Here is a 12,427-nt window from a genome sequence, read left to right on the forward strand (position 1 = left end):
TTTTGTTTGAAACTATTTTTGATGATTTATATCTAGTTGAACAAAAATCGTTTTTTATGTATACAAAGCGTTAATTAACGCAACCCTAGCACTTCTGAGATTGCGCGTTAGAACGATCTAAAACGAGATGCCAAAATCTTCTTTTTTATATATATTTTTTTGCCTTTGAATAAATTCATAAAATCGCTTATTTTCAGTTACTTTGAACGGCCCAGTAGGTATATATACAACAAAATTACCCTAACATGCGTTCCTGGGTTAATGTTACCAACGAAAAAAAAAAAAAAAAAAAAAAAAAAAACTATGAAAAACTCATGAAAGATTTAAATGATGAAAATTGCCGTTATAAAATGATAATTTTTTACAATCAAGTCCAGGTTTTATAAATTTTTTTTGTCATCATCGTATTTAACGCATTTTTAATGTAAAAATTGCGTAAAAAAAGTATATTCGACTCGACTATGATATCACATGTTTGTCGATAGAAATGCATAAGAACTCAATAAATCCAATCGATCGAATAAAAACAGAAAGAAACTCATGAAAATCAGCCTGAAAACAAATTTGCCAAGCTAAGAATTTAAAGTTAAAATTACAAAGTTAGTTAAAATCCTTCCAAATTGAAATTGTTGTCTGACTTATGCGCCACTCTGCGTAATAGTATTTGTTGAACATTTTCATTAAACAGTATAAAACTTTATCTTTGTAGTAATAAGATGTATGTCAATATTTATAAAACAAAAATCAAGTATTTTCTTCATATTATAATCATTTTCAACAAGTCAGTTTACTCAGTGTTTGATTTTTCTTCAGAATTATATAATATATTATCATACCTCCATATGCGATACATTTTAGGTAGGAGTTTCATGGAATTTTTTTATGCTATCGTGTTCGTTATAGAAAATAATACTGTACATGAATGTAAAGGATGTCCAAAAATTCAGCAAAATTTGAATTCCATTTGCGTGATAAAGTGTTGACAATGAATAAATTTTTAATAAAAAATACTTTTTAAGGTACAAACTTTTCTTGTACTAAAAAGTAGAAAATAATTTATCTATGAGTCATTCACACACATACATTATTCTTAATATTAAGCACCTCAAGCTTTTACAAATAGTCGAGTATGAGTATGACTCATAGATAAAATTATTTTTTACTTTTTAGTACAATAAAAGCTTGTCCCTTAAAAAGTATTTTTATTAAAATTTTTAATTTAGGATTAAAAAAAATGTATATATATCAAATATGGTGGAAGCGATTGAAAAATCTGAACGCAACAACTTTACCATGCATTGTCATCCAAACTAAATGTGCATGCATATATCAGCTCAATCGGAAACCGTTAAGTGGATCAAATTTGACTTGCAAGATTTTATTACAGACAGACAACGGGATAGGTGGAACTAAATAAAAGCTTGTCAAAAGATAAGGCAGATGGCAGTTTGGGGTTTTTTTATAATGAAGGACTTCACTAAAAAAGATCGCGTTTTCACTGTTGAGCAAGATTTTAAGCGTAAAAGAGTCTAAGCAGCTAAAGCTCGTAATTTTCGTAAAAGCTATGGCTGAAATAAGGATTTTGCTTCATCAAATGTGAAAAGATAATTTTTTTTTAAATCAGAAAAATTAGATTAGAGCAATATTTCACATATATACTTCGATATATTTATATTATATCGAATTATATCTGATATTTTAAGGATAAGGAATTTTTTTAGTATAAAAACCCTTTAACAAAACTACACAAAACAATAATTTAATATTAGCAGAAAAAAATACAATATTGAAATCTGTACATAGAGATCTTGGGAGGTTTACAACACACACTTTTTAATATTTTAATTAAATTTTATAAAGGATTTTATTATTTCACTTTTTATAATTATTTTTTGACATAGTAACCTAATTACGTGAAGAAATGTTAACGACATTTTAACCTAATTAACAATAAATAAGTGAAAATGTTTCTCACTTAACCGTTGGATAATTTACTGAGTTATTCCATGAAAAAAATGCAAATTTATTTTACAAAAGAGACACTGAATAGAATCATAGAAATTATTCTATTTTAAATTTTTTTCTGGTAAATAATTTCGATAGTTATCTTCACGTTTCGTTAAATACAAGAAAACCCTAATCAAAATCTATATTTTTAATTACATTTTTCTTATTATAATTAATATTATCAGATGGTAAGAAAGTAATTTAAAATAAATTAGGATATAGAAAGTCGTCAATGACAACAGATCTCCTCATTTCGATAATCGAACTTTTCATGTCTCTATTGTTTTAATATTTTCTATATAGAAAAAAAGGATCGCTTCCTTACAATCCTTTGTGTCTTTAGTTTAGTAAAGATGAGAAAAGTTATTTTATAATTTTCTCGGAACTTTCAAAGTGTACCCTGTTTAAAATATTTTGCAAGAAATATAATATTTGTATTCGAAAGGTTGTACAATTCTCTGTCGAATTATTAGGTATTATTAATTATTATTAATAAACTTTATTAATATACCAATTGGCTAATCAAAGTAATACATTGACTCTGTCGAATGTGATTTTATACTCTTTATACTTTTTGGACCAAGTTACGCATTGTCTAAACAAATTGGCCACTAAATCTATCGAATTTAAAAAAAATATTTTTTTTAAGTTTTAATAAAAACATATTGTTTTCCTTAAAACTGATTATAATGTACTTGAATATATGGCTCGTACCAGAGTGCGTAAAAGCGCATTCGATAGAAAAATGAAGCTTTTGTATGGAATAAGTTTTTACTAAAATCTTTAAAGAAGCTTCAGTGTCAAATTTACTTTGACAGTGCGTAATTTGATTAAGAAATATTGAGCCAAAATCTGTAAAAAGTGAATTCTAAACTATGTAAGCTGTCGATACTTTAAAGAAAACAATAAGGTTTTATTAATAAGCTTAATTGTATAGTGTCCAATTGTTTTCGAAAGTGCGTAGCTAGTTCAAAAAACTCGTACGAGAATGCGTCAAAACTTATGTGACAGAGAAATGCAGAATCTTTCAAATGCATACATATACCGATTCAATTTCAATCAAAATAATTTTTACTCTCCGTGTTCGCTTTTTTGGAAATTTGAGAAGCAATTGTCAACGTCGTGTTTAACAACCTTTCCTTCTAAGAAAATTTTCCTAATATATTTCACTTTCTAGGGGACCAACTTGCGAACAGTCTCTCAAATTTCCAAAGCTTTTGAAATGACTATCTATAGTCTTGTTATAGATAGAAGGCAAAATCAAATTACACTCACTAGGTCAGTAGATATGTTTCAAGTTTATTTAACTTTTCTAGTTCGTGTATTGTTTTCCTGTCAGAAAAACTAGTTCCACTGAACCATATCGATAAAAATTAAACAAAAAACAAAATTTTTTTTATAGTGAAAAAAATTTACCTCCCTAAAAATATTTGACAGTAATAATTTATGTTTCATTTCAAAAAAAGTTTGCTACAAACAATGCATCTATTGTTTCTTTATTCGTGTAAAATATGATTTTTGATACAAAAATTAAAAAATTCCCCAAAATACATATGAATGGTATTAGACCAAGAGCCAGAGACCAATTTAAGTGGTCATTTCAAAAGTCACGAAACTTTTCATAGTATAACTATAACTCAATACCTATAGATACTGAAAAGCTACTTCTGTCAAAAATGTGTGGCCGGGGTGGACTACTCAAAATTTTTAAAGAAATAAAGCTTATTATGTTAAAATTTCAAGGCTGATGAAATGACAAAAATGGATTTTTTTTAAATAAATATGCATAGCGTTCTGGCAACAATTAGGAGGCATATAAATGTTCTGGCAAAAATAAAATAAAAATTTCCTAAAATTTTATGACTTATACTTTAACAAAAATAAGCCTTATTTCTTACCCTCTTTAAAAATTTAGGGTAGTCCATCCCTGCCACACATGGCTGCCAGAAGTAGCTTTTCAGTATCTGCAGGTATTGAGGTTTTACTATGAAAAGTTTCGTGGCTTTTGAAATGACCACCTAAAATTGGTCACTGGCTCTCCCTCTATATGAGACATTCCTGAAAAGCGAAAACTATGAAATTTAAACAAAATAAATAACAAATTTTTGTGTTTTTGTTCTAGTTTTCGGGGAAAAAATATATATCTGCGTTTATATATATATATATTTTTTTTTTCGCAGTGACATATATAATTTTTTACTAAATATAAATGTTATGACAAATGATCACCCATTTTCCCTACAAACATACAAAAAAAAAAAAGATTTAAAAAAAAAAATAAATATGCGGTAAAAATTGTGTAGTGATTTTTATTCTGTGCTTTTATGCAACGCGCGGCAGTGAACGGGTAGACAGTTGTATAAATACACGACTGATGATAAATGCTTTTTCAGTTTTCTCTTAATTTTTTTATCTATTTTGTGTTTGTAGGAAAATGATGAATTATAAAAATTTTCACAAATAAACTCTTTATTATGGTATACCCTTTTTTTTGAACCGATTTCAAAACAGAATGAAGGAATATGATATACAAAATCTGGGTTTTACCATACTTTTAGCATAGAAGCTGCAAAGACCATGCTGGAAACCATTTAAAGATTTGAGTAGCTTCTTGTTGATTAATGCTTTTTTGTTGTTGTTTTATTACAAAAACATGTGCAATTTTTTTGTTTTTAATTATGACTTATTTTGACATTAAGGGACTGGAAGACGATTGGTATTTTTTGTTTTATACTTATTTTAGTTATAACTTCAAAAATAATGCGAACTTCGCTTAATAACTGTATAAATTTTTGAGTTACTGCTAAACATATGATACAAAGATGCAAAAAAAAGAATATTTTTAATTTAACGGAAAATCATACTTTGAAGTCGGTGATATTTTTTTAAGCAAACGTTTATTTGTTACAATATTCTGTTACTAAAATAAAATATTGTTTTAAAATATTTTTTATAAAAATTTTTCCCTATTGTTCGGTACGTGTTTTTTTGTTCGTGTGTCTGACTAAGGCAAAGAGTAGATATTCTCAATGATAAATGAACTATGTTATATGAAATATAAACCAATTTTTTACGTCAATGCACACATTTTCACAGGGATCAAAGTGATATTTTTAATTGATTTACATATATGTACTGTTTATCGTGTGGTTAAAGATGTTTAAACACTTTAAGGTAAATATTTAAATCGATTATCTACCTCATTAAAGCACGTTAGTTCGATGTATATAAAAAAAATGAAAATTTAATATTTTTAAAATATTGATCATAATTATTTTAAAAAAGCCTAGAATCTTTTGTGTATCCAAAATTATACTTATTTACCAATATAGATGAGCATTTTTCGAAACATTTAAATAAAGCTTTGATTAAAATCGTTCAATAGTCTTCGTATTTTTTGGGTTAGATATACCCTGTTTACTATGTTTCATCAAACTTTTCGGGACCAACATTTTGTAGCCAGCTTTTTGAGTTTTATCAAGAAAACCAATAGTAAGTAAGGTTGCAATGGAATTAGTAAAAGGATAAAGAAACTAGAGAAAACTTTATTTCCAAAAAAAGTTCTGAATCTAATCATTTAAATATTATTAAAAATAAAAAACATTATTTCATATGAAATAATCGTGTAATCGATATATTTAAAACTTCATTTAAAAACTTTTTCAGGAATAATTCGACTTTTGTATTTGGATAATATCATTCTTCTTTGAAAAATTTTTAAAGATAATCTTTATTTCTTGAAATATGTTCTTAATGAAAAAAAAACATTTATTTAACGGCTTCAACAAAGCCTTCATAGCCTTTCATAAAATCAACTAACGCCTTTGCACAAAAACCTTTGCTTTTTGAGGGTTGGAGCTCAAGCAAACGACGGCCCTTACGTTGATATTCACCCATGCCAGAAATTGCTCTTTTCCTTTCATTATACTTTTTAATAAGGGCGACGCAAGCTACAAGAATAATATTATGTTAAATACATCTGTTTATTTATTATTGCAAAACAAAAATGAAAATCTAACTTTCGAATGAAGCGATGTATTTCGGTGTCATTTCAGAACGGCTTGAAAATTGACTTAAGCAACTACCTTCGAAACTTTTTTCCGAAACACTCATTAAATTAAAGCACTCTTAAAAATTTTTTGAGACCACCTATAAATTTTCAGCTATGAATAAATAATACCCCCAATTTCCTGTTATTCTGATATGACTGTCAAAAACAACACTTGATTCGAACCTTAGTAGAAAATTACATACTTGAAGAAAAACAGCTCTTAAACGTGGCAATACTGGAATCGTCTATTTTTTCAATATCCGAATAATGCATACATTTATCTAAAAATAAAAAATGTCTTATCGGCCAATGGGTTTTAAATTTTATATGTTGCATTCAAATTACCAGCAATCGAACAAAATACAACTGGATCATCTTTTGAAAAAATTTTATTGTAGAATTCTGTGCATTTGGGGCGATCTAAATCGATTTTAAAGAATATTTAAACTTAAAAAATACTGGAATTACACAACTTTACTTTGTTTCAACTATTTTATCGGCAGATGTCTCCAAACTCCGATTTTGATATTGATTTAAAATGATGAATAGACCTTTTTCACATTTGTTTTCTCTTTTTTTTTTAAATGAAAAAAATTTTTTCCCCCGATTTTTTTGGAGCCATATGACCGAGAAAACAGACAATGAAAATCATTAAAATTCAAATTGGCGAAAACGATCCGGAAACACACTATGCTACACGAAGGTTGGTTTGACGTCATTTAAACTTGATAATAATGATATATTAATGCGACTGTTGACACTGTTTTATTGTCATTGCTTGCCGAATTGACATCACAGATCACGTGTGCGGAGGAGCAAAAAAAAATCGTTTCAAATTATTTCAAATATTGTGAATTTTTTACAATTTTTTTCATAGTTTTTTTATTGTTAAAAATACAGGCTTTACTCGACCTATATTTTCATAAAAAATTATCAAAAAGCATTTCCTCTTTTACATGGTAAAGGTCTATTGATTTTGATTATGATTTAAACGTTATTTGGTCGAAAATCAACTAAATTATGTTCAAGAAAATCGACTCGGAAAACCCAAACATCAACATGCAAAACAATTTAATAAAAAAGTCTTACCAAAACATTTCGCATTACTAATTAACGACAATCCAAAGATAACAGAGGCAATTTTAAAAGCAAAAATTTGATTCATAGTGTTCTATAAAAGTCAAAGTGCTTACTGACGCTGCAATAATCGAATTTATGATTGCAAAAAACGTCCAATCAAAATGTTACTAAGAAGAATATTAAAATATGTAATTGAAATATATGTAATATATTTAAAAATTTTAATTAACTTTTGTGTGTTTGTTTGTTTATTTTTTTTCGACCCGTATTTAGCCCGAAAAATAGATTGATTGTAGCCCACTTCGATAATTTTATTTACGTTTTTTACAAAAAGTATCATTTAAAAGATTGTGATTTTAATGGAACTTTTTACCTAATCTTATAACCATTTAACTTGTCTTAAGGAACTGAACTTTTTGCGGTTAAAATATTTTCCTCCATTAAACTTATTTTTTGAGTTACACGTACATGTTTACTAATATTAACACTTTATAGTCCAAGAATATAACAATTTTTGGTCGAAGTAGCATGCTTTAGTTTTAAGGGTTGAGTGTTTTTGCCCTGTTTTGTATTGCATAATAACTAAAACATAATTAATGGAAATGTTTTTAGCCTTTTGAATAGCTTTCTCCACAAATATTTATCTACATCTATGAATATTGCTTAAGAATAATTTCGGACTCATAAAAAGGAACGATAAAAACAAACATAGAATCAAGGTTTAAATAAGTTTTATTTACTACGCAAAACTATTGCATTCAATAATATGAAAATGCAGGAGCAGTTTCTTCTTTCCAACCGGCGACGTGTTCATGAGAAGAAGCATCATCTTCATCTGAATCACCATGATGTGTTACCCAATCTTCTAAAATATGAGCACAAAAATTTGCGCTAAATCCAGAACTGCTTGTACGCCAGTAGAACCTTGCAGTTGGAGGATTAAGAATTTTTGAACAAGCTGCAAGCATTAAGTTGTGTTGAATAAACAGTATCTTAATTTGAGAGTTAACGATTAAGCTGTAGAACGTGTAGAAAAGGGCAAAAGGAAAAACATGAATAATTCAAGAAATAATTGCTCCAAAAAAAAAAAAAGAATGACTGATGGCATCGAGATATCTTGGTAATTATAATAATAACTAGCTATTTGATTTCGTGGTGGGGCAAAATTTGATCCCTTTCGGACCTAATCTTCTTTTAATCCGTCAGTATACATTCCATGTTTTTGAGGAAAACTAAAGAAGAGGGGTGTCATAGCAACAAAATCACTGGATATAAAAAGCTTAATTGATAACAAGCCTTCAAACAGTTAGCCTCGAGCTTCGGGATACGGTTGTAAAAGTCTTTTTGGGTTGAAATTTATTGAAAATTTCTTGACACATAAAAATATCAGCGGTTTTGATAACACGTAATGTTGTCGATGACACACGAAGTATTAAGGCACGTTTAATTGTATATTGTACAAAAAGTGCGAAAATTCTCACGCGAACGGATTTAGAAATATGAATGAAGTAGTACTTTTACCAACCCAAGTGAGTAAGAGATTACCCGACAAATTTTAAAAACTTATTTTAGGAATTACTGTTTCCTTTTGGTCACTGTCAAGTAGCTAATTGTCTATTGACAGCAACTTAGCAGAAAAAAGAGTGGGAACAGAGTATAATAACATCCTTTTTCCGAAAATACTAAGTTTTTAGAAAAGAAAAGTCATTTATGTACAGCTGTAGATTGCTGAAACCATGACACTGTACACCAGATTATATAAACTTACATACCCACGACATAACATTTGAAAAAGTCCTCGTACTGCTTTACATTATTTTCGGCGACACATGATTCTAAAAAAAAAAAAGAATTACAAAGAATGTGTCCATAACCGACAGCTAGACAAAGTCTCTACGAAAATTTCCATAGTCGGAGTCTCTTTCAGGTGGCTGGAAAATATTTAATTTATTTTTATTTTATTCGACAAGTTGAAAACTTAAACTTTCGAGATGTTGGGAGACGGATACCTAAGGTTGTTGAGTGTCGGACAACAAACGTTTGATGTTCATTTTTCATCTTCTTATCTAAAACCCATCTTCAATGAATATTCATCAATTTTATATTGATTCAAAATTTCTCAGACACCCTCAAAGCTGACTACGAAAATTTTTGTTGAAAAAAAAGTTGTTAGACAAGTGGCTCTAAACCTTTCCTTTGAGTTTAATTATTACCAGTTAGTGAGCATAGCACATTTGCTTCCTCATTTTCAGGGTTAAATCCAAAATTCTTGTTGAAATTTTGTATGCATACTTCACGATCTAAAAATGAAAACAGTGAATTATTAATAGAAAGTTTTGGGCTGTAAGTTTTTGCAACAACAGTAAATTGTTACAACATATCCGTCAGGTAAAAGCTCTGAAAAATAATTCATTAAACAGCATAAAATCGTACCAAAACAGTTGACGCTAACAATTACCGCCAAGATGAAAAAGGCACGTAGAAATACTTGATTTATTTTTGTCATATTGAAGCTCATGAAAAATATTTTGAGACTAAGAAAAAATTTCTGCAAAATCGACTTTATAAACGAAATATATAGAATTAATTTGTATAAAATTTGTGATGAAATATTTTTTAATAAAAGTTTTGTGATGAAATACACCAAATTATAAAAAAATAACAAATCTTACAACATATAACTTTTAGAAAGATCAGTTACTTATTAAATCAGCAAATTTAATTGTTTTCCTTGGTCAGTGCGTGGAGACTAGACAAAAAAAAAGTGCCCGACACCCACCGACCGACACTTTTTTTATAGTTTATTATCCTCAAATATTAATACCATTCTCAATGAGGCCGTGGGCTTAAGGTTAAGGTGCTCGATCATCATAGGGAAACTTGACGCATGTATTAACAAAATTCAAACTTCTGTAAATATCTCCTAAAGTTCTCAACTTAATAATATTACTTACATGACGGCAATTTATTCATCTTACATATTCAAATCGAATATGCCGTTTGAATTGCTCGGTTAAGAAGAACGAAGCACTTTTTTAAGAGTTGGGGGCAAATATTAGCAATGAAGGGCATTTAGCATTTAGTTTGCTGTTTGAATTAATGATTTATCTAAAACATAAAACTATATTAATCTTTATAATCATAAATTTATATCAGATAAAATATAAATATCGGGTAATCCTTTTTCAGTGGTATTACGGATGAATCCAGGCGGTAAACTCGGTTCTCTATCTATTTTTAAAAGCGGAAATGTAAATAGGGTTGCCAATTGCATTTACCGCAGCCGCAGAGTGATCAAAGTGCCTCTTTCACCAGATATCGCAGACCCAACTTGCTTAAGTCCTTTCTGTAATACAATCTTTTCCGGCTTTTCCGGCGGTAATGCCGGTACAATCCATATATCCTTTTCAAAAAATAAATTACCGTTGGTAGGATTGACAGAGGTGCATCGTCTCATCGTGTGAACCATGGAAAGTTATGATTTTTTACCACGGTCGTTTATCATGTTCCATGGTTTACTTGACGAATAACAGTGGTACAGGCAGAGAAAATTTCCATTGTGATATTTTAATGCATAGTTATGTAAAAAACACAATAATGTAAGTTTTGATCCTAGGTACTACACCCTCCCTTTTAATATATTTTGAACTAATTAAAATTTAATTAAATTAATAGCACGGCGCGATGAACGAGTACGACTGTTTTAGTATTAGTTTATTAAAATACATTCATCAAAGTTAAAATATATGAGATTATATATATTTATTATTTGGTTACATATCTATGTAACATCAGTTACATTATTTCACTCTATTACAGCTAGATCGTTGAAAAAACTATTTTCCTAGGTGTCCAAGTAGCTTGCAAGCCTTTGCAGCTGTAATATGAAAATTTGAGATTAAGCTTTGTTTACCCTCCATATCAAAAGTTATATGGTGCCTAATGATGATTTTGATCAAAAAGTTTCGGATACATAAAAAGATTTCGAAAAAAACAAAAAAAGTATTGTAAATAAAATAATTTGCGGAAAAAGAGCAAAATTTTTTCCTCTTAAACTTTTTTTGTAACTGTGTTATTTTTCGAGTTATTTTACGATCAAGACAATTTTTTCGATTTTATTGAAATTTTTTTTTTTCATTTCAATTGCAATTTTTCAAAAACTATTTATCCGAAACTATTAAAAATTTTTGAGCATATTGCCAGTACCTGAATAAAGTAAATTGGAAAGCGGCAAGCATTAATTTTAGTTCCCGCAGTAAATTCAGCAGATTTTGTGCTGAATAAAACATAAAAAAAAAGGTACGAGAAACCTTCTTTTTATTATCCGTTAAAATGTGTTGAAACTTATTTCATCTTCAAAGTTTTTGATAGTACTTTTAAAAGTGCAGCTAGTTATCTTTTTTCAAAAAACGTCAAATTTTTCAGTTTTTTAACGGTAAATACTCCCAATTTCAAACGTAAATAACTCGGAATGTATTGACTTTTTGAAATATACTTAAATGACACTTTTAACTTAGCGCTCTATTGATTTCCGTTTCAATATATGTTTTTCCACCCTTGAGAAAGGGTGGTTCCAAATTTCCAGGTCAATCGGAGCTATAGGAAAGAATTTAGAGGTTTTAGCATCGTTTAGTGACGTAATAACTACACCATTAAAATAGTGGGCTATGATCCATCATACATCGAACATTACAAATCATTGCTTATATACCGGTACAGGCGTTTCATAAAAATGTATATCATATCGTTAGCATGTTACATTGAAGCGTAACATACATTACATGAACATAAACAAAAAAATATTTGTTGATTTTGTTGAAAATTTTTAATGAACCAACAAGAGAGACTTGACACTTTTATATTAATTGAAATAATAAATATTTTAGTATTCACTAAATAAAATGAACGTCATAAGATTAATATTTAGCCCCTGAATTAAAAAAGGGAGTATTATAAGTTTGACCGCTCTGTGTGTGTGTCTCTGTGTGTTTGCTATCTGTGGCTTCGTAGCGCCTAAACGAATGAACCGATTTTAATTTTTTTGGTTTCGTTTGAAAGGTAATTTAACGGAGAGTGTTCTTAGCTATGTAAAGTGCTTAGAGTTCCATTCTCGGAAAAACTACAAAATTGGCGATGATCTTCAAAATTATTCAGTTTGGAAAAGGCATGACTTATAATTTTAACATATAAATAATTACTATGGAAATGAATGGTCAAATAATCCTGGCTCAATTCATTTTGAATAGTGAAATGTTAAAAAAATTAGGTAATTAAAACAATAATTCAAAA

The 12,427-nt window shown here is 28.7% G+C and overlaps 2 protein-coding genes across 2 annotated transcripts; both read right to left on the reverse strand.

Moving 5' to 3' along the window:
* Positions 1–5,775: 5,775 nt before the first annotated feature.
* Positions 5,776–7,268, reverse strand: LOC123296283. The gene is made up of 4 exons (XM_044877745.1): positions 7,148–7,268; positions 6,404–6,478; positions 6,262–6,339; positions 5,776–5,957 (listed from the first exon to the last, which is right to left on the reverse strand). Exons 1-4 carry the CDS (start codon positions 7,221–7,223, stop codon positions 5,776–5,778), a joined length of 411 nt encoding a protein of 136 aa, XP_044733680.1. The 5' UTR covers positions 7,224–7,268.
* A 628-nt stretch (positions 7,269–7,896) lies between these two features.
* LOC123296284 lies at positions 7,897–9,707 on the reverse strand. Its single transcript, XM_044877746.1, has 4 exons — positions 9,572–9,707; positions 9,352–9,438; positions 8,911–8,973; positions 7,897–8,096 (listed from the first exon to the last, which is right to left on the reverse strand). The coding sequence occupies exons 1-4, from the start codon at positions 9,654–9,656 to the stop codon at positions 7,897–7,899; spliced, it is 435 nt and encodes a 144-aa protein (XP_044733681.1). The 5' UTR covers positions 9,657–9,707.
* Positions 9,708–12,427: the final 2,720 nt, after the last annotated feature.

This window comes from Chrysoperla carnea, chromosome 3 (genome assembly GCF_905475395.1).
Source record: "Chrysoperla carnea chromosome 3, inChrCarn1.1, whole genome shotgun sequence".
NCBI lineage: Eukaryota > Metazoa > Arthropoda > Insecta > Neuroptera > Chrysopidae > Chrysoperla > Chrysoperla carnea.